This window comes from Mastacembelus armatus, chromosome 8 (genome assembly GCF_900324485.2).
Source record: "Mastacembelus armatus chromosome 8, fMasArm1.2, whole genome shotgun sequence".
In the NCBI taxonomy this organism is placed as follows: Eukaryota; Metazoa; Chordata; class Actinopteri; order Synbranchiformes; family Mastacembelidae; genus Mastacembelus; species Mastacembelus armatus.
Window position 1 is genome coordinate 1751185 of NC_046640.1, and position 27642 is coordinate 1778826.

General features: G+C 42.8%; 1 protein-coding gene across 1 annotated transcript; it reads right to left on the reverse strand.

Moving 5' to 3' along the window:
- Positions 1-3969: 3969 nt before the first annotated feature.
- Positions 3970-27363, reverse strand: slc25a23b (solute carrier family 25 member 23b). The gene is made up of 10 exons (XM_026325142.1): positions 26890-27363; positions 25604-25727; positions 25352-25439; positions 23188-23299; positions 22745-22903; positions 14779-14931; positions 14437-14550; positions 9772-9939; positions 6067-6217; positions 3970-5979 (listed from the first exon to the last, which is right to left on the reverse strand). The coding sequence occupies exons 1-10, from the start codon at positions 27091-27093 to the stop codon at positions 5798-5800; spliced, it is 1455 nt and encodes a 484-aa protein (XP_026180927.1). The 5' UTR covers positions 27094-27363; the 3' UTR covers positions 3970-5797.
- Between the last annotated feature and the right edge of the window lie 279 nt (positions 27364-27642).

Sequence of the window (27642 nt, forward strand, 5' to 3'; positions counted from 1 at the left end):
CCTGGACTGACGCGCGACGTGCGTTCCACGCTGGCAGCGCCGACGTCACGCTCGGCCGCAGGCCTGTCTAGTCAAGTGCAAAGTGATATGTATCTGAGACTTTAAGGCTGCTACACGTTGAGTTTGGCACTGGTCTCCTGTAAAAACATCTTGGAATGACTTTTGTGTATTTATTAACACCATATTTATCTGCCCCCAATGATATGCAATAAATCTACTGATTTTATTAGCAACATTTCATACTCATGAATGCAAATATACAGGGAAATCACCTTAATGTTCTTTGTTTAAGGCAGTCCAACAATACATTTCAACCTTCTGCTTTTCTGAATGAAAACGACTAAAAATACTCTAAAAAACTTTAGGTTCTTTGACATTTTATATAAACTAAGTTTATCTACCTCCTAGCTATAATTACTTTTGCGTATAGGCCTAGATGTGTTTATTTTTATATAACCATAAAATTTCCACGATAGGACACAATTGTTTTTCTTAATTTTATCACAATAAAAATTACTTTGCATAACTTTTATTTTTGAGCACTGTGTATAGGGTGCATTTTGCTAACATTTCATTTAATTATTATTTTCACTGAAGAACTTTTACAATTTTTACTGCAAGTTGGAGTACTTTTGATATTCCAGTATGGCTACCTTTACTTGTAAGGATAAAGATCTAAATACTACCTCCACCACTGTCCTTTGATGGACTGAAGACCTATCGAGGATATAGTGTGGTAGCGCTAAAATTAGACAATTAGCAGTCTAAAAATACATGTAGTCATTCACATCTATGACAACTTCCTGTACAGACACAGTATGACACACATTTTAATACACAATTTTACTTTTCCAAATTTCTACATGCAGAAACATGAGGTAAACAGAGCACATGCATTAAGGCCTTCTAATTTTAAAAGTATCATGGCTTAGTAATGAGTGACTTGTTTTTTTTTTTAAATTAGTGTGATTGATGGAGTTCACCAGACCAATGAAATTCAAGTTCCAAAGATAGATCACTGCACAAACATTAATCTTTCTAAGAGCTGGTTCTAATGCAAACATAGATTAATATTTGTGTTCATAATTGTTAAACATGATGAGTGGCCCAGCCCAGCAGGTAATTCTGAATAAAGAAGTCAGTCAATGATACACAGGATACAGCTGCCCCATGTGATATGTTGCAAGATGGGCAAACATTATGTGAGATTAAATTATAGGTTGTATAATCTCAACTTTAAAAGTTGTAAACCTTTATTTGGTAAAGTTTATTTTGAGGCTAACGGTTAGAATGAGGCCCTGTGATGGACTGGTGACCTGTCCAGGATGTACCCCTGGCTTTTGCCTGGGCTGGGATAGGCTCCAGCAGATCCCTGTGACCCTAATTAGGAATAAGCAGGTATAGATATTTTATGGATTGTTAGAATGAGGGGCAGCATGGTAGATTAGTGGTTAGCACTGTTGCCTCACAGCTTATGAAACCCATCAGGGCCTTTCTGTGCGGAGCTTGCATGTTCTTCCCGTGCTTGCGTGGGTTTTCTCCCACAGTCCAAAAACATGTACTGTAACTCTAGGTTCATGAGTGGAAATTAACTAAGTACTACAGTATCTCCCAAGTATAGCTCAAGTACTATAGTTACTGTACATGTAATTGTCAGTTGAATTTTACTTCAATATTTAATTTTTCTGCAACTTCAGATGTCTGTTCCTTTATATTTTAGAATGTAAATATTAATCCACTTGTCCATTTATTTAACTATTATTTATTCCCTTCTCAGAGTTAGGTTTTAAGAAAATAAAAAAACATTGTAATAGATTAAGAGATTCCCAAACCTTCTGACTTGTAACCCCTTACAAAAAGACTGGTGACTAGTTGGAGCATTTTCTCATGTTCTAGATATTGTACAGTTCTGCCAAAGAGATGGTTCGCCTTTAAATTTCTCATATAGTTTCAATCACAAAACTGTTTAATTTAGGTCCAGTGCGTTACAAAGATTCTGAATAAATTATGTTGATTTGTATTGTTGTATTGTTCCTTTTTTTAAGTCAATGATAAGGGTATTCCTTTGACCAGTGCTTGAAATAATGTAATTTAGTACAGGTTATAAAGAAAATTGGGTGTTCAATGGGTAGATTTCCAATGAACAATACCAAATTATTAGGAAAGTATAAAACTGCAAAATACATATATATATTATCAAGTGTACCAGGTGTACTTCTGTTAGGCCCCGAGGTTTCTGTTTCCTGTTTGTCTCTTATTTTGGTCAGTTTTCCTGTGTTCCGGTTCTGTTTGTATTAATCTCAGGTGGCTTTGTGTTTTTGTTTGCTCATTAGTCATATTCCGTTCACCTGTGTTAATTAGTCTTTAGTCCAGTTGTATATATATATATCTCCTGTGTCCCTTTGTTCCCCGCCGGAGCATTATTAATGTTTGCCGAAGAAGAGCGTTTCTGTTTCCTTGTTTTGCCTGCCTGCCCGCCTGTCTGTCCGTCCGTCCGTCCGTCCGTCCGCCCGTCCGCCCGCCTGCCTGCCCGCCTGCCGAACGGCAGAGAACTTTATGCGTTTTGCCTGAGCCCTGGACGATCCGGGGAATAAAGTTTGTGTTCCGCAATTGGGTCCTCACGTCGTTCTTCCTTCACCACCGACACCACCACCAGTTAACATAACTTCTTTAAAAAGGGCAAAGGGTTCATCCTGTCTCAGGACAATGTAGGCAGTTCCTGGATGATCAGGGCACTGATGTCACTGACTGGCCCTCACGTTCCCCTGACCTAAATCTGAGTACTTATTGGTCATCATGTCTTCACTGCCACAGTGCCGCCACAGACTGTCCAGGAACTTGCTGAAGCACTGAGAGGAGACCCCTCGGACACTCCCGACTCATCAGGAGCATGCCCAGACATTTTTGGGAGCACATATAGGCACGCAGGGGCCAAACACACTTCTGAGTCACATTATGAGTTGCTGCGATGAAACTGATTTCAGTGTGAATTTGAATAACAAGGGTTGATGATTTTGGTTTCCACTGACAGTTATGTCATTTGGTACTGAACAAATTACATAGTAAAGATTTTCAACTTGAATAATTTATAACGCTGTGATAAACCAGTGATCTGTCCATGCCTCTTACCCACTGTCAATTGGGATTGGCTCCAGCCCCTTGCAAACCTGGATGTGCCAGGATAAGCAGTAGATAATGGATAGATGGATATTTGTTCATCAAGATCCAGTGTACACTTAAATAACTTAATTGTTGTCTTCATTATTTTGACCAGTACAGTTTTGGTTTTGGTTGATTTGTAACAATGATACATGGAGGTATGACATGGAAAAACATCCATTGCTGGAAATGCAGTTATGTGACATCAGTTTTGATGTTGCTCTGATTCTGCTTGATGTAAATACTGACATGTTCACTATAACAAAGTTATTAGGTAATAATAGTGTTGCAACTGTACAAATGAAAACAGCTATGTGCTGATAGCACAGCCTATGTTACTGAACAATAGAGCCCTCTTATTTGTACAATCTCAGAGATTTAATTCCATCATCAAAGCATGTAAACTGCACATAAATATTCAACTGACAGAGGAGGAGAGAGCTGTAAAGTGCTAGCTGCTGCATTGTCACACAAGGCTTGGAAACATGCACTCATGCTATAAAATATTGTACTGTATATCATACATACAAGGCCCCAGTGGCAATAGACATTCATGATTTCAAGTGTGCCTGCAAGGGAAGAAGTTAAAATATACAATGAAAAACTCTTTAGGGAATTAGGCATTCAGTTTCAGCAATATTCATTATTCAGTTAGGCAGGCATATTAATCTAATTAGCTTACTATGCATATAAGGACATTCAGGGTCTACAGGAGTGTATCACCAACATTTTTTACATGCAGCTGATTCTTATTCTTGATTTCACCCTCATATTCTGACACTTGGAGCTAAGGTTTAGAGTTTTGGCTGAAGCTCTAGTGCAGGGAACAAGGTATAGAAAATAGTTCCATATTTTATAAATTTATAAAATATAAGTTAGAAATTCCTATGGTTGGGAACATTTGGGATGACTAATCATCTGCTGCCACATACAATAATGTGCACAAAACACATAGCTTCAAATTTTGTGGTGGTTAAACAGGTAAAGGTAAAGGAGAAGCAGTATGTTTTCACGTTAGCTTTCCTGTCCTGTTTTCACAGATCCACAGTGTGATCATCTGAGAAGACAATGGACAGAGCAGACTGTTATAAACTCATGGATACATCTACATTCATCCGTCCGACTTGAGAGAGGAAACACCAGACTGGCAGACTTGGACAAACATTCACACCTACATCACCAATTAACCTAATGTGCATGTGTTTGAACTGTGTCTTGAAAATGGAGTACCCGCAGAAAACCCATGCAGACACAGAGAAAGGTTGTCTTTCTGCTCATATGTAAGCCTTGTGACAGACTCACAATCTGTGTTCCAAACCTCTTACAATGAAAGTTGCCAGGTTGGAATTGTTTCATTCACACTAATAGTAAATTGAGTAGGTACAACATAGAGAGATATAAATCACTTTTTGCCAGTAGCTGGAGGTAATTAATTTTTGGGAGGCTGACAGATGGCAGCAGTAAACTAATACACTTCAGCCAAACTGTGAGCTTCATATTATCAGTATTATCAGTAACTGAGATGGCTGTTCAAGAGTTAACCCATACATTACTTTTAATTAGCTCCACCTTTTTTCTTCCATACCACCACCCTACAGCACCATGAAAACTAGAGGCCCTTTATTATACCCCATATCAGTAGAAGAATTATCACCATATAATTGTGTAATTTAATTTTATACTCCTAGAATTCAAGTAATAGAGTCCAAAGATTAAAGGATATTACTGCTCAAATACTGAATTCCTTCCAAACCACTGACTCTATTTCATAATCTACTGTTTAAACATGGTTTGCATGAGGATGCGGATGGTTACCTACAAGTATCCATGAGCTGTCAGACCAAGCCAACACTGTAAAATGTCTTCACCACATATTATGTTTGTCTAGAAAAGCCCACTGAGCATATACACTTGGATTCAGGTTCCATAAATTTAAATGTTCTGTCCTTTCTGCTTTGGTAATAGTATGTTTCTACAAGCTCAACAGTCTGAGCGTCACTGTGAAAATGCTTTATACATCACTCCAGAGTGGATAATCACACTTTGATGCCAGTGCTGCTCAAGCACCATTCATATTAATTTACATGTCAGTAGCTGGTGTAGAGGTATATAATTCAGCAAATTTAAACCAGTAAAAATAGCTGCAACATAATTAAATTTGGTGTGGTTTCTGTAGTTGCCATGGGTACATGGGAAACTGCTGAAGCAATCAGCAAAAACTTTATCATCAGACAACTGGTACAAACAGCAGTTTTCATTAAAGCACCATTTAGACATTTAGAACAAAAGCCTTTTTAAAATTAGGAATAATATTAGTATTAATTGCATTTGCTTAATTGCTAAGTTCATAACTGCAGTGCGAAGAAATGTCATCAGGAAACCTACTGGATAAGAGCCTGCTGTTTATCCTGTTACAGTCACAACTAAATTATGAACCATACTGCAACATTTTGGTGTCTGATGTTAACCTTTATACTCACAGTTTGCTTGAATTGGCCTTCTGCATAATATTATTTGAACTTATATTCTCTGTAAGACATTTTCATCTTTCTCTAGGCATTTTTCTGCTTCTTCTCATAAGCATGAGTCTTTGCCTTCTCTGTCCTTTTTTGTAGTTTTCCTGGTTCTTCATCTTAGTCTAGTAACCCACCCCGAGAACCTTTTTCATCTGCTCATAAACCACATAGGAGATGCTGACAGCAGGAATGACTTTGAGGAAGTTGGGGGTGATGCCACGATAGAGACCTGGCACACCTTCATGTGATATAATGTGTTTGAACTGGCCCACTATGGTCAGCTTGGGTTTACCCTCACTGATGGCTGAAATAAGAGAGAGAAATGATAAAAAGCTAATTTACACTCCATATGTTTGTATGTATATGCACCTGAATCTGCAGTATATCTCACCTTGTGCCTGCATGCGTGTCCGAATGAGAGCGAGAGGATAGGATGCCAGCTGACCACAGGTGCTGGAAATGGTACCACAGCCCAGGAGGACTAAAACGCCTGGATCTGCCGAATCTACACAGTATCTCTGCAGCCAGGCATTTTTAAGAGTCTGAAGCATGAGAAAAGAGTGGATGATTTATTTCAAAATTAAATGGACTAAAAAGCGTGATGTCTGTAATGTCAGTGAGTAACCATCAGTGGTTGAAGTACTGACAGAGTACACAAAGGGTTTTGTTAACAATATGAAAATTATTGAGAAATGTCAGTCTTATACTACATAGGCCACTTGGAGATAGAACAAGCTGAAGGCACAACATCTGCCGATGGAGATGAACCTTGATGGCTTGCTCCTGAGGAGGCTGTGTACACTGAGTTTTTTAGAGCGTTATCAGAATTGATAACAGCTTCCTGTTGATGCTGCAAGAAACCAGGGTATAGTTTATTCCATGCAGATAACCAATTTATCCTTATTACATTCACCTGCACAGCAAATCCGCCAGTATTAAATCAACACTAAAAAGTGTTTATACAGTACATGGACAGTGGAAGTTTTCTAGTGTTTAACACTCTCAGAGTAATTTAACACTGGCAATTTTACTGTGTGAGTCTGGAACAGTGCAGTGTACCCGGCCTTTTTGGAGTCTCTTGCGGGGGTGCTGAAAGGTGCTCCTACTGGGGACTCCATAATTCTTTTGGGGGACTTCAATGCTCATGTGGGCAGCAACAGTGAAACCTCGCGGGACGTGATTGGGAGGAACGGCCTCCCTGATATGAATCCGAGTGGTGTTCTGTTGCTGGACTTCTGTGCTAGTCACAGTTCGTCCATAATGAACACCATGTTCTAGCATAAGGGTGTCCATCAGTGCACATGGCACCAGGACACCCTAGATGGCACACTTTGTAGTCGTGTCATGTGATCTTCGGCCGTATGTATGAAGAGAGGGGCAGAGCTGTCAACTGATCACCACCTGGTAGTGAGTTGGATCCGCTGGCGGAGGAGGAAGCGGGACAGACTTGGCAGGCCCAAACGTACTGTGAGGGTGTATCATTGTGAAGCAGAATTCACCCAAGCGTTGGATTGTTCACCCACTAATAGGGAACGTGAGCTGGGTTTAGAACGTTGTGAGACAGATTAGTTTTACCCTACTGATGATGTGTTGTTGCAGGTGAGGGTTTGGCCGAACCCTCTGTCAGAGGGGTCTTTAACTCCCACCTCTGAGAGAGCTTCAACCAGGTCCCGGGGGAGACTGGGGACATTGAGTCTGATTGGACCATGTTTTCCACCTTCATTGTCAACGTGGTGGCTAGGAGCTGTGGCCGTAAGGTCTCGGGTGCCTGTCGTGGCGGCAATCCCCGAACCCACTGGTGGACACCAGATGTAAGGGATGCCGTCAGGCTGAAGGAGGAGTCGTACCGAGCTTGGTTTGCTTGTGGGACTCCCGAAGCAGCTGACAGGTACCGCCGGGCCAAGCGTGCAGGTATGGGAGGAGTTCGGTGAGGCCATGGAGAAGGACTACTGGTCGGGATTCTGGCAAACTGTCCGGCGCCTCAGGAGGGGGAAACAGTGCTCTGCCAACACTGTTTACAGTGGAAGTGGGGAGCTGCTGACCTCGACTGGGGATATTGTCGGACGGTGGAAGTAATACTTTGAGGATCTCCTTAACCCTGCCAACATGTCTTCCATAGGGGAAGCAGGGGCTGGGGATTTGGAGGCTGATCCATCCATCACCCAAGCCGAAGTCACTGAGGTAGTTCGGCAGCTCCTCAGTGGCAAAGCACCGGGGGTGGATGCGATCCGCCCCGAGTACCTCAAGTCTCTGGATGTTGTTGGGCTGTCATGGCTGACATGCCTGTGCAACATCGCGTGGCGTTCGGGGACAGTACCCCTGGATTGACAGACCAGGGTGGTGGTTCCTCTTTTTAAGTAAGGGGACCGGAGGGTGTGTTCCAACTACAGAGGGATCACACTCCTCAGCCTCCTGGGGAAGGTCTATGCCAGGGTGCTGGAGAGGAAGATCCGGCCGGTGGTCGAACCTCGGTTCCAGGAGGAACAATGCGGTTTCCGTCCCGGTCCTGGAACTCTAGACCAGCTCTCTACCCTCTCGAGGGTGCTCAAGGGCTCATGGGAGTTTGCCCGACCAGTTCACATGTGCTTTGTGGACTTGGAGAAGGCATTCGACCGGGTCCCTTGCGATCCTGTGGGAGGTGCTCCAGGAGTATGGGGTCCGGGGCCCTTTGCTGAGGGCTATTCAGTCTCTGTACAAATGGAGCAGGAGCTTGGTTCGCATTGCAGTAAGTCAGACCTTTTCCCAGTGCACATTGGACTCCGGCAGGGCTGCCCTTTGTCACCGGTTCTGTTCATTACTTCTATGGACAGAATTTCTAGGCGCAGCCATTGGCCGGAGGGAGTCCAGTTCGGGGACCACAGGATCTCTCGTCTGCTTTTTGCAGATGATGTTGTCCCGTAGGCTCCATCGAGCCAGGATCTCCAACGTGCACTGGGGCGGTTTGCAACCGAGTGTGAAGCGGCTGGGATGAGAATCAGCACCTCCAGGTCCAAGGCCATGGTACTGAACCGGAAAAAGGTGGCTTGCCATCTCCAGGCCACAGTCCAAAAACATGTATGTCAGGTTGATTGGTGACTCTAAATTGCCCATAGGCGTGAGTGTGAGTGTGTGAGATTGTTTGTCTCTATGTGGCCCTGTGATGGACTGGTGACCTGTCCAGGGTGTACCCCTGCCTCCCACCCAAAGAGAGCTGGAATAGGCTCCAGCAGATCCCTGGTTAAGGAATAAGCCAGTATAGATGATGGATGGATGGACTTCCAAGAGGTTAGTTGAGAACTTTGTAATGTTCTATGGACAGAAAATTTGTCAGCTTTCATCAGCCAGGTCCAAGGCCATGGTACTGAACCGGAAAAAGGTGGCTTGCCATCTCCAGGCCAGGGGAGAGATCCTGCCTCAGGTGGAGGAGTTCAAGTACCTTCGGGTCTTGTTCACGAGTGAAGGAAGGACGGAACGTGAGCTTGACAGACCTGGTTCCGGATAAGTGGAAGAAGATGGATGGATGGATGGAGTCTGGAGCTGTTGCCCAATCTTACTGATAATTAGCTGAATTAGGGCCTGAAGTTTAATACAAGATATATAAAGAACAGAAATTTTGATATAATTACAGCAGTGTGTCATTTAAACCTACTTTTAGAGAATGCTGATCATATTTTCAACTTTCTGCTCATTTCGCCTTTGGACAACTTCAACTGACTATTTTCAAAGGCCCAAATTTGATAGATGGCAATTAACAAGATATTTTTTTAAGATGAAGTTAGTCTCAATTAGTTAAAACATATTTGAAGAACATAACCCAGGATTGTGAGATATTAATTTGCTGGCTGCTAATTTACAACAAGAAAGCACATTGCTCATAACTGCTTGATTAATTTTTGATATACAAGTGATTAAGCACCTTTAATTTAAATGTCAAAAACTCAGTTATTCTTACCTCAAGTGTGACTATTCAAATGCACTTCACCAATTATCTACTACTTCTTAATTAAAAAAAACCTTCTATATATCTTATATCTTTGGTTTTGAGTAGAACTTCTTTAAACTCATATATTTTTGAAATTTCACAACAAGAAATAAGCCTGATCACATGCACACAAACCTCATACACAGCCAAGTCGATGCCAGCATAGGGAATGATACCCAGTGTATTTGGCAGGTATCCCCTGTAAAAAGCTCTCACTCCCTCAGTCTTCAGGATCTGTCTGGCACAATCAGCCATACCTGAGTATTGCCCTGTCTTCCTTAATGTAAGACGAGTCTTCAGCACCTACAAAGCAGAAAAAAGGCTTTGTATAATAACATAAAAGTTAAAAGAGGAGGGGGCAGCATGGTGAATGAGTGGTTAGCACTGTCACCTCACAACAAGAAGGTCGCGGGTTCACAACCTGGCCTTTTTCTGTGGAGTTTGCATGTTCTCCCCGTGCTTGCATGGGTTTACTCCAGGTACTCCGGTTTCCTCCCACAGTCCAAAAACATGTATGTCAGGTTGATTGGTGACTCTAAATTGCCCATAGGCGTGAGTGTGAGTGTGTGAGATTGTTTGTCTCTATGTGGCCCTGTGATGGACTGGTGACCTGTCCAGGGTGTACCCCTGCCTTCCACCCAAAGAGAGCTGGAATAGGCTCCAGCAGATCCCTGGTTAAGGAATAAGCCAGTATAGATGATGGATGGATGGACTTCCAAGAGGTTAGTTGAGAACTTTGTAATGTTCTATGGACAGAAAATTTGTCAGCTTTCATCAGTCTATTTTCTATTGCTGGGTCTTGATCTGGATCATTCTTACAGCAGGTGAAGCAAGGGAGTCCGGACAGTCTAATAGTTGACCATGTTCCTGAGATTCTTCTGGAAATTCCTGTGTTTTAAGTCTGTTCCAGGATGACCTGGGCATTTCCAGAAATCCTCCAAACACCCAGCATGTTCTATGTGAGGGAAATTTACACTTTGACGGACATCATGTCTGTGTGGATGTAACAGACAATATGTCTGCTACGTCTCTGTGTGACCTGTGTGAACTCAAGAAAGACTTTTGATACGACTTTGTATTCATTAAGAAGACAAAAAGTGATAGACATGCTAATTATATTACATAGGCCACCCTGCCAGCCTGATTTACAGTGGGTACGGAAAGTATTCAGACCCCTTTAAATTTTTCACTCTTTGTGTCATTGCAGCCTTTTGCCAAAATCAAAAAAGTTCATTTTATTTCTCATTAATATACACTCAGCACCCCATCTTGACAGAAAAAAAAACAGAAATGTAGAAATTTTTGCAAATTTATTAAAAAAGAAAAACTGAAATATCACATGGTCATAAGTATTCAGACCCTTTGCAGTGACACTCATATTTAACTCACATGCTGTGCATTTCTTCTGATCCTCCTTGAGATGGTTCTGCTCCTTCATTGGAGTCCAGCTGTGTTTAATTAAATTGATTGGACTTGATTAGGAAAGGCACACACCTGACTATATAAGACCTTACAGCTCACAGTGCATGTCAGAGCAAATGAGAATCATGAGGTCGAAGGAACTGCCCAAGGAGCTCAGAGACAGAATTGTGGCAAGGCACAGATCTGGCCAAGGTTACAAAAGAATTTCTGCAGCACTCAAGGTTCCTAAGAGCACAGTGGCCTCCATAATCCTCAAATGGAAAAAGTTTGGGACGACCAGAACTCTTCCTACACCTGGCCGTCCAGCCAAACTGAACAATTATGGGAGAAGAGCCTTGGTGAGAGAGGTAAAGAAGAACCCAAAGATCACTGTGGCTGAGCTCCAGAGATGCAGTAGGGAGATGGGAGAAAGTTCCACAAAGTCAACTATCACTGCAGCCCTCCACCAGTCGGGGCTTTATGGCAGAGTGGCCCGACAGAAGCCTCTCCTCACTTTTTGGCTTTAATTCTAAGCGGTATGTGTGGAGAAAACCAGGCACTGCTCATCACCTGCCCAATACAATCCCTACAGTGAAACATGGTGGTGGGAGCATCATGTTGTGGGGGTGTTTTTCAGCTGCAGGGACAGGACGACAGGTTGCAATTGAAGGAAAGATGAATGCAGCCAAGTACAGAGATATCCTGGAAGAAAATCTCTTCCAGAGTGCTCAGGACCTCAGACTGGGCCGAAAGTTCACCTTTCAACAGGACAATGAACCTAAGCACACAGCTAAAATAACAAAGGAGTGGCTTCGGAACAACTCTGTGACCGTTCTTGACTGGCCCAGCCAGAGCCCTGACCTAAACCCAATTGAGCATCTCTGGAGAGACCTGAAAATGACTGTCCACCAACATTCACCATCCAACCTGACAGAACTGGAGAGGATCTGCAAGGAAGAATGGCAGAAGATCCCCAAATCCAGGTGTGAAAAACTTGTTGCATCATTCCCAAGAAGACTCATGGCTGTACTAGCTCAAAAGGGTGCTTCTACTCAATACTGAGCACAGGGTCTGAATACTTATGACCATGTGATATTTCAGTTTTTCTTTTTTAAGAAATTTGCAAATATTTCTACATTTCTGGTTTTTTCTGTCAAGATGGGGTGCTGAGTGTACATTGAGAAATAAAATGAACTTTTTTGATTTTGGCAAATGGCTGCAATGACGCAAAGAGTGAAAAATTTAAAGGGGTCTGAATACTTTCCGTACCCACTGTATATGTGAATGACTCTGATGTGTAAATTAATGCTGCTGAACTGGATATAAAAGTTGATCATTTTCTTTGTTTGGGGTCAATTGGTATTGACCCGTTCTGCAGATTGTATGGTCTGCTGTGACTCTGCTGTTCTGCTTATTAAACTTGCCATTCTATAACCTGAGATTTGTCTCCAAGTGCTTTTTGCCGTGACATTCTGCTCTGAAATCCTTCTAATTTTTCAGCTGCCACATTTTGAACCTTTAACAGATTTGAAACACCTACTGAACTGTGGCAAGATACAATGAAATACAATATTGTTTATATTCTATTTTATATAAATTGTGAGGAGCAAAGATTAATTTCCCAGAACTTTAAAAAGAAACCCTCTTACATGGAAAAACGAGGTCAACATTAGCATTATGTTGAAATTAGGGTTTAATGCTACTGCAGGCTTTTTTTTCCCACTCTTTTTTTAAAATATTTTTGACAACTACTATTCTATTTCACTTAATGACATGAATATTACTGTGGGGAGAAGAATCTACACAAGAGATTACTTCCTTTTACTATAAGGGAGGAAATCTCTATCACCCTATTCCAGCAGAACTAAATAGGCCTCACCATGAATGGTGATCTGGTGCTAAACTAAAGGAGGAGATTGAGATACAAACCTTTCCTGACATCCATCATCATGGGGAATGTCAACTCTCTATTGAACAACAGTGATGAGCTGAAGGCACTGGTTAAGACCCAGAGAACATTTCGTGAGTTTAACCTGATGTGTTTTACTGAGACCTGATTGAATCAAAACACTGAAGACTCCTGTGTGGATGTGCCTGACTTCACCCTGGTATGTGCAGACAGAGATGCTGAGGCAAGTGGCAAGACAAAAGGTGGAGGACTGGCTTTATTTGTGAACAAGAGATGGTGTAACCCTGGTCATACTACTGTCAAGGAAAGGACATGTCAGGTCATTGAGCGTTTGGCAGCTGGTCTCAGACCTTATGTTTCCAGGGACTTCAGTCATATCATCACTATACTTGTTTACATTCAACCAAGAGCTAATGCTGATGTTCCATGTGAAGTCGTCATGAGACTGTTGTCAGGATACAAACTAAACACTCTGAGCCTTGTTATAGTATCAGGAGATTTTAACCATGTGACTCTCACCTCACACCTGACTAGATTTTCTCTGTTTGTCAACTGTCCTACCAGAGAAGGTAAAACACTTGATCTGCTGTATGCAAACGTCAAGGAGGCCTATACCTCTACTGACTTTCCACCACTTGGCAGATCAGATCACAACTTGGTGATCTGCATAAATAGCTGAGCTGAGATATTCCCATAGTCAGCTAGAATATCATTAAGTAAAAGCAATCTCAGTATCTATGCTACAGCCTGCTTCCAAAGTTTCAGCTCATTAAACAACAACAGTTTTTTTTCTAAAGTTCTTGGCAAACCCTAAAACTAATGAATAAGGCAGAATCTAGATAAGGTTTTTAAAAAAGGTTTAGCTGTAGCCAAGCTTACATTGTTTGGCACACTGCTTTTGGAGTTGATAGTTGAGAGTGATACATTTACAATGGCTAATAACCAAGGCCTGTTATATCTGGAAAAGAAAAGTAATCATTTTATGTAAAACTGAACTCACTCACTGAGTGCAATTTACTACTGAAGCTATATCATGTTTGATGCCAGTGTCTTGGTCAATGACATACTCAGGATCAGGTTCACCAAAGGACTGTGCAAGGAAGATCCTTTTACTATATAATTTCTTTAACATTGTTCCCTAAACCTTTGTAATTACTGGGGAGTTAATTGGCCCTAATGCCAATATTGAGAGTGCAAATTTTATTCAATAAGCTTTACAATTGAAGAATTAAATTTGTGCTTCTCTTCGTGCGTTGTATTTTTTGTAGTTTCTCATAAAAAGACCTTTGTTTACACTATAGTTTTAGGGATGTCATTTGCCCCCAAACTTATTTGCAGTCTTTTAAAAGTCAAGTACAGGAAAAGTATCATTTTTTTTTATATCAATGCCCAAAAGATTGACAATGTATACATAACAGACAGGGATAAAGTGAGAAAAGGGAAAATAAATGAAGAAATGCCTGAGGAATCAGAACATATGTCAAACTAACCTCCATGGGATATATAATTGTCTGGGAGGTAGCTCCTGCTAGAGAACCAGCAATGAACCTCTCTTGTACCTTTAAACTGCCCCCTTCTTTACTGTCTCGGATCAGCCACTTGATCTGGAGTAAAGAAGTGAAAAAAGAGAAGGGAACCGAAGAACAGGAAGGCAAAAAGCATTAAAAAAAATCTCAGCAGAGCACAGAAGCATGGTATTGATACGATGCAGCTTGAGAGGTAAGAAGTGCAAAGGTAAGAAGACAGGATTTTTTGTATCTGAGACATCTAACCATTACGTTTCCCCCAGTATTGTGAGATTTCCACTTTGTCATTGATTGGACTGCACTAACCTGTTCATAGGACATAAACTTAATGGCAGATTCAGGGGCAATCTTGAGGACATTAATGCCATTTCCCCTCCAGAGTGAGAAGATGCCTCCCTCCTCGACCATCCCCCTGAGTCCAGACCACAGATGAATCCCGCGAGATGCAGTGCCATGTACCTGGACACACAAAGTCAGGTCAGTCGCTTATTACAACCTGTGCTAAATTTGAAATGCCATTGTAGGGTTGATGGGAGGCCTGTGTGGTGATGGTGGATATTGTGTAAGTCCAACATGAGCTGGGTACAGGTGAAGTACTAAAAATGGAATAGGAAGAAGGAGATGATGAGTTTACAAGCTCCAGAAATATTCATTGAATAAACAGTTCAAGCTTGCCTAATAAAAAATGGTTTGCAGGCACTTCTGATTCATGTCAGTCACTCTGTTATGGCTTTAGATATTTCAGGTTTTCAACACAGGCACCACCTCTGTGTTTTTGCTGGGAATGCTACAACCACCTTCTCTATCGATCTTGTGCTCAGGGCCTGTTCTTGTGCCGCTACGATCAGTGCCTCTGTGCTGTCTTTCAGTCCAGCTTTTTCCAGCCACCGGTAGGACTTTTCGATATCAGCCACTTCTTGTATCTGTCGGTGGTACATGCCGTGCAGGGGTTTGTCCTGCCATTATGGTTCTTGCTCTTCTTCCTCTGCATCGGGCTTCTGTTGCCTGAGATATTTACTAAGTATTCCATCGCTTGGGGCCATCTTCCTGATGTACTCATGGATCTTTGCTGTTTCATCTTGGATGGTGGCTCTGACGCTCACCAGTCCCCGGCCTCCTTCCTTCCTCTTAGTGTACAGTCTGAGGATGCTGGATTTGGGGTGAAGTCCTCCATGCATTGTGAAGAGCTTCCTTGTCTTGACATCAGTGGCTTCTATGTCCTCTTTTGGCCAGCTTATTATGCCAGCAGGGTATCTAATGACTGGCAGGGCGTAGGTGTTGATGGCTTGGACCTTGTTCTTCCCATTTAGCTGACTTCTTAGGACTTGCCTTACTCTCTGTAGGTATTTGGCTGTGGCTGCTTTCCTTGCGGCTCCCATTTGCCTGTGGTGTCATGAACTAAGGACGTGGTCAGGAGCAAACTTCATCCACAAGACACAGGAGTGAAGAAAAAGGGGCTTTATTGAATGAAAACAAGGCTAAACAAACACACACAAGCAGGGGTAGGTCAAGGCAGGGAAACTGATAAGTGTAAAACAGCGGAAAGAGACAAGATGACATAAAACAAAGGGTATGAGTGGAAAACAGGAACGTGGGGCAAGAGCATGAACACAAAAGCTTGTCATTTTGTACCGTCCACCTGTTCCTTACTCAGAGTTTTTAACTGAATTCCCTGACTTCCTGTCTGATTTAGTGCTTAGATCAGATAAAGTCATTATAGTGGGAGATTTTAACATTCATGTAGATGTTGAAAATAACAGCCTCAGCATTGCATTTAATTCTATATTAGATTCAATTGGTTTCATTCAAAACGTTAATAAACCCACCCACTGTTTTAATCACACCCTTGATCTTGTTCTGACCTATGGCATCGAAATTGAACATCTAATAATTTTCCCCCCAAATCCTGTTTTGTCAGATCATTCTTTAATAACTTTCGAATTTAAAATGATGGATCATGCAGCGTCTGGAAGAAAATTCCACTACAGCAGATGTTTATCCGACAACGCTGTTAATAAATTTAAGAAAATGATTCCATCTTTATTTGCATCTATGCCAAGTATAAACATAGTGGAGGGCAGCTGCCTTAATCCTACTCCCTACCAAATTGATCATGTTGTTGACAGCGCTGTAACCTCACTGCGTGAAACGCTTGATTCTGTAGCCCCTCTGAAAAAGAAGTTAGTGATTCAGAGAAGACTAGCCCCATGGTATAATTTACATGTTCGTACCTTAAAGCAGGCATCACGAAGGCTGGAAAGGAAGTGGCGTTCCACAAACTTAGAGGAAATTTTTCTAGCCTGGAAAAACAGTCTACTAACATATAAAAAAGCTCTCCGTAAAGCCAGAACTGCATACTATTCATCACTAATAGAGGAAAATAAGAACAATCCCAGGTTTCTTTTCAGCACTGTAGCCAGGCTGACAAAAAGTCACAGCTCCGTTGAGCCCAGTGTTCCCTTAGCTCTCAGCAGTGATGAATTTATGAGTTTCTTTACAAATAAAATCACAACTATTAGAGATAAAATTCAGCAGATGCTTCCTATACCTGCAATAAATGAATCTTTTACTACAGTAGCTCTTGAATCATCTGTAGGACCTCAGTTATGTTTAGACTGCTTCTCTCCTATAGATCTCTCTGAATTTACATCAGTAGTTGCTTCATCGAAATCATCAACGTGTCTCTTGGACCCCATCCCGACTAGACTGCTTAAAGGCACCCTGCCATTAATGAACTCATCTTTATTGGACTTGGTAAATTTATCTCTAGTATCAGGCTACGTACCACAGGCCTTTAAGACTGCAGTAATCAAACCTTTACTCAAAAAGCCTAGTCTTGATCCAGGTGTCTTGGCTAATTATAGACCAATATCCAACCTGCCATTTATTTCTAAAATCCTAGAAAAAGCTGTTGCTAAGCAGCTATCAGACCACTTACACAGGAATGAACTATTTGAAGATTTCCAATCAGGATTTAGAGCACATCATAGTACAGAAACAGCACTGTTGAAAGTTACCAACGATCTTCTCTTAGCCTCAGATAATGGACTTGTTTCGATACTTGTCCTCCTAGACCTTAGTGCAGCATTCGACACCATTGACCACAACATCTTATTACAGAGGCTGGAGCATGTGATTGGTATCAGAGGAACAGCGTTAAAGTGGTTCCAATCCTATTTATCGGACAGATTCCAGTTTGTTCATGTCCATGATGAACCTTCCACACGAACAAAAGTTAGTTATGGAGTTCCACAAGGTTCTGTGCTAGGACCGATTCTGTTCACCCTGTACATGCTTCCTTTAGGATATATCATTAGGAAGCACTCTATTAATTACCACTGCTATGCGGATGACACGCAGTTATATCTATCTATTAAACCTGTTAACACAAACCAGTTAACCAGACTTCAAGCCTGTCTAACTGACATAAAGGCTTGGATGACCAGTAACTTTTTACTTTTAAACTCGGAGAAAACAGAAGTCATTATATTTGGGCCTAAAAATCTCAGAAATAACTTTTCTAAAATTATAGCTACTCTAGATGGCATAGCCCTGGCCTCCAGCACTACTGTAAAAAACCTTGGAGTTATTTTTGACCAGGACATGTCCTTTAACTCACACATAAAACAAATTTCTAGAACTGCATTCTTTCACCTGCGCAACATTTCCAAAATTAGGAACATCCTGTCTCAAAATGATGCAGAAAAACTAGTCCATGCGTTTGTTTCCTCAAGGCTAGATTACTGTAACTCATTACTATCTGGATGTCCTAATATCTTAATAAAAAGCCTCCAATTAATCCAGAATGCCGCAGCCAGAGTCCTGACAGGAACTAGCAAGAGAGATCATATTTCTCCTATATTGGCTTCTCTTCATTGGCTCCCTGTAAAATATAGAATAGAATTTAAAATCCTTCTTCTCACATACAAATCCCTTCATAATCAAGCTCCTTCATACCTTAAAGACCTCATAGTACCATATTATCCCAATAGACCACTTCGCTCTCAGAGTGCAGGCCTACTTGTGGTTCCCAGAGTTCTCAAAAGCAGAATGGGAGGCAGAGCCTTTAGCTATCAAGCTCCTCTCCTGTGGAACCAGCTCTCAGCCTGGGTTCAGGAGGCAGACACTCTCTGTACTTTTAAGGCTAGACTTAAAACCTTCCTCTTTGACAAAGCATATAGTTAGGGCTGGCTTCAGGCAACCCTGAACCATCCCTTAGTTAGTTATGCTGCTATAGGCCTAGACTGCCCGAGGACCATCGGTGCACTGAGCTCCCCTACCCTACCCCCCCCCCCCCCCCCCTTCTCTCCCACCTCATGTATATTCCACCATTGAATGTTACTAACCTTGTGCTCTCTCTCTCCCCTAGTTTGTGCTCTCTCCCTCCCTCTCTCTCTCTCTCTCTCTGTACCTTCTGCAGGTGTCCCTGGTCCTGGAGCTGTTTATCGCTGATGTGCAGTTACTGGCCCCACCAACTTGCAGTGTCTATTTGTTGTTTATTGTTGCTGTTCTTTTCTCTCTGCTCTATCCACTCACCCCAACCGGTCGAGGCAGATGGCCGCCCAAACTGAGCCCGGTTCTGCTGGAGGTTTTTTTTCTTCCGTTAAAGGGAGTTTTTTCCTCTCCACTGTCGCCAAGTGCTTGCTCATAAGGGAATTGTTGGGTTTTTAGTTTTAGTTTTTGTAAAGTGCCTTGAGATGATTTGTATTGTGATTTGGCGCTATACAAATAAAATTGAATTGAAAAGAAAACAGGCACGAACAGAGGGGACAAAGCATGAACAAGAACACATGAGTTGCGGAACATGAGCGTAAGGGAGACAAGGCACACGGGACTACATGAAAAACAGGAACGTGGGACCGAAACATGAAAACTAAGGGAAACAGGGCATGAGGGTCTGGGTCACACACTTAGGAAGACGCACCAGACCAAACAGGGAACAAGAACATGAGAGTCAGGGAAAACAAGGCTCGAGGGTCCGGGTCACACACAAGGAGGACTCACAGACCAAGCGGGAAACATGGACATGAAAAAGAAGGACAAGGCATGAACAAAGGAATTAACACGCACAGGGTAACAAGACAAAACCTGAACACAAGAGGAACTAGACAAACACGCAAGACAGTGACAACACAGTGACACAGGAAACCAGAACAACTTAACTTGAAACTCAGCGAACAAAAGCAGTCCAGGATCAAAAGGGTCCCAAAAACAAGCAGAGTTTGATGTGGTGAGAGAAAACAGGCAAACAAGGCATGGAGCATAGGTTTTGCAACAGACAAGGTAAAACAACAGACAACCTGGCAAGGAGCAGTGACTGAAACAAGGTATTTAAAGTGCGGAACAAAACAAGACACAGGTGAAATCAATAACTAATTGGGGCAAAAAGTCAAGGGAAAAGAAAACAACAAAAACTAGTTCCTGCCATGATCCTTCAAAATAAACCAAAACAGGAAGTGCACGGTGCGGATCATGACACTACCCCCCCCCCCCTTAAAAGGCCGGCTCCTGACAGCCTTCCAGTACCAGCAAAAAAAAAACAAGAACTACCACCAACAGGGCAGGGGCCTCAGGAGGCGGGAACTAGAGGGCGGGCGGATGGGCCCGACAAGAGTCCAAAAGTTTGTAAGGGGCAAGGGTCCAAAAAAGAACAAGGAGGAGCAAGGATAGTCAGAGTCACTAGGCTCTAGTCCTTCAATAGTCTGAGGCCACTCTGGTGGGCGGCCTCTCCGGCGGGCGAGGGTCCGAGACCGCTCTGGCGGGCGGCCTCTCCGGCAGCGAGGGTCCGAGACCGCTCTGGCGGGCGGCCTCTCCGGCAGCGAGGGTCCGAGACCGCTCTGGCGGGCGGCCTCTCCGGCGGGCGTGGTTTCCAGACCGGGCCGAAGGGAAGACCCCTTGGCCAACATGGATCCCAGGTCGGCTCAGGGGAGCAGACCCTGGTACTGGCCAACGTGGCGACACTGGCCCTGGTGGCTGCCGCTGCGACTCTGGACACTCTGGACACTCTGGACACTGCTGCGGCTCAGGCTCAGGATGTTCTGGTAGTAGCTGTGGCTCAGGCTCAGGGTGCTCTGGTAGTAGCTGTGGCTCAGGCTCAGGGTGCTCTGGTAGCTGCTCTGGCCGCTGCGGAGGCTCTGGCTCCGGCTACTGAGGAGGCTCTGGCTCCGGCTCGGGCTGCTGAGGAGGCTCTGGCTCCGGCTCGGGCTGCTGAGGAAGCTCTGGCTCCGGCTCGGGCTGCTGAGGACCGGTAACTCTGGTGGCTGTGGTCCGGACGGCCCCGGGGGCTCCAGGGACTCTGGTGGGCTTGGTCTTGATGGTTCCGGGGACTCCGGTGACTGTGGTCCGGACGGTCCCGGGGGCTCCTGCCGCAGGGACTCTGGTGGCAATGGTCCGGATGGCCCTGGGGATTCCGGGGACTCTGGGGACGTCACCGTTGGCACACTGAGGCACGGGGACTCGGACAGGGACCTCAGCGGGGACATCGACGTCGGCACACTGAGGCACGGGGACTCGGACATGGGCCTCAGCGGGGACGTCATCGTCATTGGAATGTCATTCGGACTGGACAAGTGTGGTCGAATGATAACGAAGAGAGGGAAAGTTGTCAGGACTGAAGGAGTTGAACTCCCAGAAGGCAGCATAGCGGATGTTGAGGGGAGCTACAAGTACCTTGGAATCCCACAGGCAAATGGGAACCAAGAAGCAAGGAAAGCAGCCACAGCCAAATACCTACAGAGAGTAAGGCAAGTCCTAAGAAGTCAGCTAAATGGGAAGAACAAGGACCAAGCCATCAACACCTACGCCCTGCCGGTCATCAGATACCCCGCTGGCATAATAAGCTGGCCAAAAGAGGACATAGAAGCCACTGATGTCAAGACAAGGAAGCTCTTCACAATGCATGGAGGACTTCACCCCAAATCCAGCATCCTCAGACTGTACGCTAAGAGGAAGGAAGGAGGCCGGGGACTGGTGAGCGTCAGAGCCACCATCCAAGATGAAACGGCCAAGATCCATGAGTACATCAGGAAGATGGCCCCAAGCGATGGAATACTTAGTGAATATCTCAGGCAACAGAAACCCGATGCAGAGGAAGAAGAGCAAGAACCATCATGGCAGGACAAACCCCTGCACGGCATGTACCACCGACAGATACAAGAAGTGGCTAATATCGAAAAGTCCTACCGGTGACTGGAAAAAGCTGGACTGAAAGACAGCACAGAGGCACTGATCGTAGCGGCACAAGAACAGGCCCTGAGCACAAGATCAATTGAGGCTGGGGTCTACCACACCAGGCAGGACTCCAGGTGCAGGCTGTGCAAAGATGCCCCTGAGACAATCCAGTGTAAGATGCTAGCAGGCAGAGCGTACATGGAACGCCATAACCAAGTGGCCGGCATAGTGTACAGGAACATCTGTGCCCAGTATGGGCTGGAGGTCCCAAGGTCAAAATGGGACACACCTCCAAAGGTGAGGGAGAATGACCGAGCTAAGATTCTGTGGGACTTCCAGATACAGACCGACAAACAGGTGATGGCTAACCAACCGGACATAGTAGTGGTGGACAAACAACAGAAGAAAGCCATAGTGGTAGATGTAGCGATCCCAAGTGACAGCAACATCAGAAAGAAGGAACATGAGAAGCTGGAGAAATACCAAGGGCTAAAAGAAGACCTAGAAAAGATATGGAAGGTGAAGGCAACAGTGGTCCCCGTGGTAATCGGCACCCTCGGGGCTGTGACCCCCAAACTGGGAGAGTGGCTCCAACAGATCCCAGGAACAACATCAGAGATCTCAGTCCAGAAGAGCGCAGTGCTAGGAACAGCTAAGATACTGCGAAGAACCCTCAAACTCCCAGGCCTCTGGTAGAGGACCCGAGATTGAGGAAGACACACACACCACCCATAGGGGTGAGACGGGATTGAATTTTATATATATATATATATATATATATATATATATATATATATATGGTACTAGGGTGCAAATTGTGGTTACTAAAAATAAACATCACAAACTTATCAGCTGTAATAAAGTGCAGTACAGGTTATCACAGTGGGCAAAATATGCTGTTATAACAACACTTTTTTTGTACATATACTAAATGTAACTGACCAGTGGTTTTAAAAAATGGCTCAATCTGGAGGGAGTCTGGAGGTTTAACTATGTTTGTTTTCTGATACAAGAAATTGCTTGAGACACTATTATACATGATGTATCACATATAGTGCATTTTACAGCATATTACAAGTGAAAATTTAGTGAAATGCCCCACCTGCAGGAAGACTTTGATGCGGTCCAGAGGAGCAGTTCCTGTCCGGGACACCGCCCCTGCCATGGCTCCAGCAACCAGCTGTCGCCACATTAAACCTGACCGCCGTTCCTGCTCCGAGAACTCATCTGGGACAGTCAGATGTTCCCCAATGTCAAACATCTATAAAATCATTAGAAATGCCCAAGCTATATTTTGTGGTTGAACACTGAGTATATGATGCAACGCTCAGCTTTGCTTCCTCTGTAGATTCACTTACCTATTTTCAAAAGACTATGATATCTACTTCTGTCTTTACTTATGGATAAACATGGCAACTGCTAATTACCATATGTTGTTTAACCTCACATGTGTTTATTCTCCTCTGTCCTTTCCGGTTTCATTACACTGTTCTCAGGTGTGTAAATATTGCCACAATGCTGTCACTGTCAATATTAGTGACTCACATGGGAGTGTTTCCAATAGTGTACAATCTCCTCCATGTTGTGGAACGGGTTGAACAAGAAGTGATCACGCCATTCATTCCAGTCAATGGTCATAGTGCCATCCCTGTCCATACTGGGAGAAAGAGAGTCTCACTACAACATCATAGCACAGACATTATAGTGTTTTCAGCAGATCAATAAATAATTCCTTTTGTTCCATTAAACAACACACCTCAAAGATACTTCCGGAGACTGCAATAACTTCAGAGTGTGTCCACACTACCTTTGTCAAACCAGAGGTCTTTTTCTTGTTAACAAATTTTTTAATCAAATGAAAATCAATGGAACATGGCTTTCACAGTAACAATATGGTAAGCAGGAAACCAGGTAAGAGCAGTGTAGTTAGCTAATGCCTAAAGATTGTAATTTGCTAAATAAGATTTTATGATGGATGGATACTTTTGATACATGAATAAAAAGATAGAGTTTTTTTTTTTGTTTTTCATTCCATCAACAGTTGCTGAGCAGGACAAAAACTAAGCTTCACACCTGCCTGACATCAGAATGGTATGCATGTGTGCCAGTGGTGGACAGAGAATGTGCTCACATCTGTCAGCTGCTATATATATATTTTTTATTTTGTCATATCATAGTTGATACAGCATAGGAGAAAAAGTGACCACTTGATTTAATGCAGTGGATCTCCCTGCTAATGCATTGTGGTGTAAGAATGAGAATGCATTGAATGAATCAATGTATGAATTGCTATTGTGGTCTAAAAGGTTGGCAGCAAATACTTTTCACATTTAACTGCTTGGTTTAGTATTCTTTTTTGATTTGTCTTAATATCCTTCTTTCTTGAATTCAATGGATCTGAATATCTTCTTAGTACTGCTTCCTATTGCATAGATGAGTGAATAGACCTAGGTTTTCTTTATCCTCTTTAATGTCTGTATGACACCATGCAAATAATAGATTAAACAGTACTCTTAGCTTCTTAAGACATACATTCACTGAACTTCTCCATCAGTACTGTGTTACTGTACTTGTACAGTCTGTTCAATTGTACAAAACCAATATTGACACATTCAAAGAACTCTTAATGTCAGGAAATTCGATTCATTACATATGAGCTTTGCCTCTTGTTAATGCTGGTGCAGATGGTTCTTGTTTTTAAAGATTAATAAATCCACTGGGAGATATGTTTGTCATGCTGTGGATTACACCAAAAATTGTCATGAAAATCAAAGTTTAAATCTTTTTTTAATCCTATGTTGCGTATATGGAGCATATCTGTGAGCCATTAAATTTAAACTAAACGTTTGCCCATGCCAGGTCAGTAACCGAAAACTAATTGTAAAGACCACAGTTAATTCAATTATTAAAGAAAGCTTGACTAGTCTAATGCTAAGATATAACTACCTGACTTTGAGATTGTTTTAGTACCTTTACAGTCACATCACATGATTCAGTCCACTTCCTGAAAGGATAAGCTAGGGACCCTATAAGACAGTATCACAGATATCTGAATTCATGGCTGAGATTTTTTAGCCTGTACTGCATCACATTTAAAATCAAACCAGGATAATGAGCCAAATTGAACCAGCTGCATTGCTGTAAATCATGCGGCAGATTTGAGTATCTGTTATCTCAGTGCATAGGCTATATGTCCTTCAGTGTGCATAGACTTCAAAACACAGCTGTCTTTAATAAGTTATTATCTTTGGGCTTCACAGGCTTCCTTGCAGTTTAAAGTCCCACAAGTCCTAAAGCAACAGCAATTGCAAAATCAACAGCTTTTCAACAAAGGTGACAGTATATCACCTTTGATATATATAAACCAAATATTGAATATTTCATATTCTACATGACATGTGCTATTTGCAAATAAATATATTTTTCTTTTATTTGCCAAAAAGCAAATACATTTATTGTATGTAACTTTACATCATGACGTAATGTTTTTGGCCAATTAAGACTCAAACTTCCTTTTAGACATGTTATAAACAAACTGTTACAAAACTATAGAAACCGAAATTAAACTAATTTGGGATCTGGGAGATACAGAGCAGTACTGTGTAAAAAGATCTGTCACAGAAAAGAATAGAAAAGAATGTAAAAATCATATTTATTTCAAAGTAAAAATCAAAATTAAGTATGTTTACATTCCACTCCCTCACTGTACCTTTGCAGTATTCTGGATGCCTGCTCCATGGTGACAGTTACTCCAAGCTTGTGCAATGAGTGCTGGACCTCCCCCACATCAATTTGACCTACAAAGCAAATTGGTAACACATCTGTAATCAATTGTCTCATTGTTCAGTCCATATAAATATGATCTTCACTATATTTAGTGTGCATCACTGGAAAACAAATGGTAAGGACTGAGAGAGAACTGATGTGTCTGTGTGTTAGTGGGTGTTTTGTGTGCCCACACCATCATTGTTGTGGTCAAGGCTGTGGAACATGAGCCAAAGCCTCTTCTCATGAGCCTGCAGGTACTGAGAGAACTCATGGAAGTCCAGCATACCATCACTGTTCATGTCGCTTTTGAGTACTATCTGGGAGTGCAGAAAAACATTGTCAGACACTCAGCAGATAGTACATTGTGTTAAAGATGAAATGGTACAGGTAAAAGTGTGCGAGTAGAACTGTGCAGGTATACATATGATGGTAAGGTAGATATTATGATCTTATTTGGTTTGTCTCCTGTTAAGCCCTGGTCAGTGATTACCTACTTTACGTTCCTTGCATGTTTCAGGTCTTTCCACAGATGATCAATAGGATTTAAATCAGGGCTCATAGAAGGTCACTCAATGTTTCTCCATGTTTCACAGTAGGTACAGTGATCTTTTCTTTGTATGCTTCATTTTTGTGTCTGTGAACTAAGCTGATGTGACAAATTGGCAAATTCCAGTCTGGCTTTTTTATGATTTTCTTTCAACAGTGGAGTCCTTCTTGGCTGTCTTCCATTAAGTCCACTTTGGCTCAAACAGTGAACAGTGAACAGTGGTCAAATTCTTTTCAGTCTTCTCTAGGGGTACCATCATTTTTTGTCCAGGCCGGTTTCATTAGTTTGTTTTTTTAAATGCTTCTGTTGAACCACAATTCAAAAGCAATGTCTGATTTTCATTAGTTAATTTTCTGTAAATTTTTATTATTACTTTTGTCAGTTTCAAGTTATTTAAGTGGCCATTGTTTTTTCTTCTTTTTTTCTGTTCTTTAGCCGAAGGGTACCAACAATTTTGTCCATGTTTGTAGGTAAATTGGAATAGGAATAAGAACAGGAAAATGCAGCTAAATCACCTGTTGGTAAGATTGCCACCACCCTTGACACGGGAGACCAGGGTTGAATTCCCAGCTGTGAATTCCCTAACTCTGACATGAGAGAGGTAAGAACTGAGAGTCTTACCTCTGGGAGTCTGGGAGGTGTTTATTAATATAATGCACGAATAAATATATTGTAAAAAATATATATTAGTGAAGTTTTTGATCCATGTACTTATGAAACTAGAATTGTATTTTTACTGTATATAAGAACTCACGTATATAAGCGACCCTACCAAAACCTTTTGCCACCCCTTTGCCCCCAGTGCAAATATTTCCAGATCCGCCACTGCCGATAAAGTAGGCATAAAGTGTGTGTGTGTGTGTGCGTGTGTGTGTGTGTGTGTGTGTGTACACTGTCCTAGCGTCAGCCTGTCACACCGGCTCTTTCTTCACCTCCTCTGCTTCTCCCCGATGTAAACCACGATCTGCCAGTCCGGTCTTCAGTTCATTGATGTCAATCCTTCCGTCTTTATTCAGATCCAGTTGCTCGAACAGCTTTGCATATCGCCTCTCTCTGTTCGGCTCCTGACACGCTCCAATATCTCCGTTTTCTTCGTTTCCTCCGTGGGCGCAGATGCGTTCTTCGTCTTCCCCCATGTGAAAAAGAGAAAACCGGTGATCGTGGTCAACTGTTAATTTCACAGCTGAGCATAAAACGTTGCCAGAAACGAAATGAGTACGAGCTTGTTCTCAAAGAGACCGAACCGCTATCTCACACCAAAACGGGAGGACGAAATAGGCTAAATGAGGAGGAGGAGAGCTGAGCGTGGCCGCGCTGTTCGTCCGCTCCTTCTAAAGGAACGTCAACATCCCTCCCGGACGGATCAGTGCGGCTAAGACGAGCTCTGGTGACATTAATCCCCACGTCAGTCGCACTGTCACACCGGCATAAACTCACTCAGGTGAGTCAGAGTTTCCGTCTTAGGAGCGAGCAGCCGTTGTTATCGTTCTCTCACACCTGTTCCTGTGTGTGTGCAGGAACAGCCTCATGTTAGTTACAGGCTGTGGCCCTGTTCATTTGATCCTGACACCAGAAATCTCAAACCCACATTAAGAGAAAGTGACTAACCTGGACTTCCACACATTCTGCCCACTTCGTGACGCCGCGCGGCTCTGCTGCATCGCTGCAACGAAGCGTCAGCGCGC

Bases quoted from the DNA above. Each gene is read 5' to 3' on its own strand.
- slc25a23b (XM_026325142.1), bottom strand. From the start codon at position 27,093: ATGGGGGAAGACGAAGAACGCATCTGCGCCCACGGAGGAAACGAAGAA. The intron at 22,904-23,187 runs GTGAGTCACTAA...ATGATTTTATAG, and splicing joins ACTATTGGAAACACTCCCAT to ATGTTTGACATTGGGGAACA. The intron at 14,551-14,778 runs GTTAGTGCAGTC...TCTTTACTCCAG, and splicing joins AGTTTATGTCCTATGAACAG to ATCAAGTGGCTGATCCGAGA.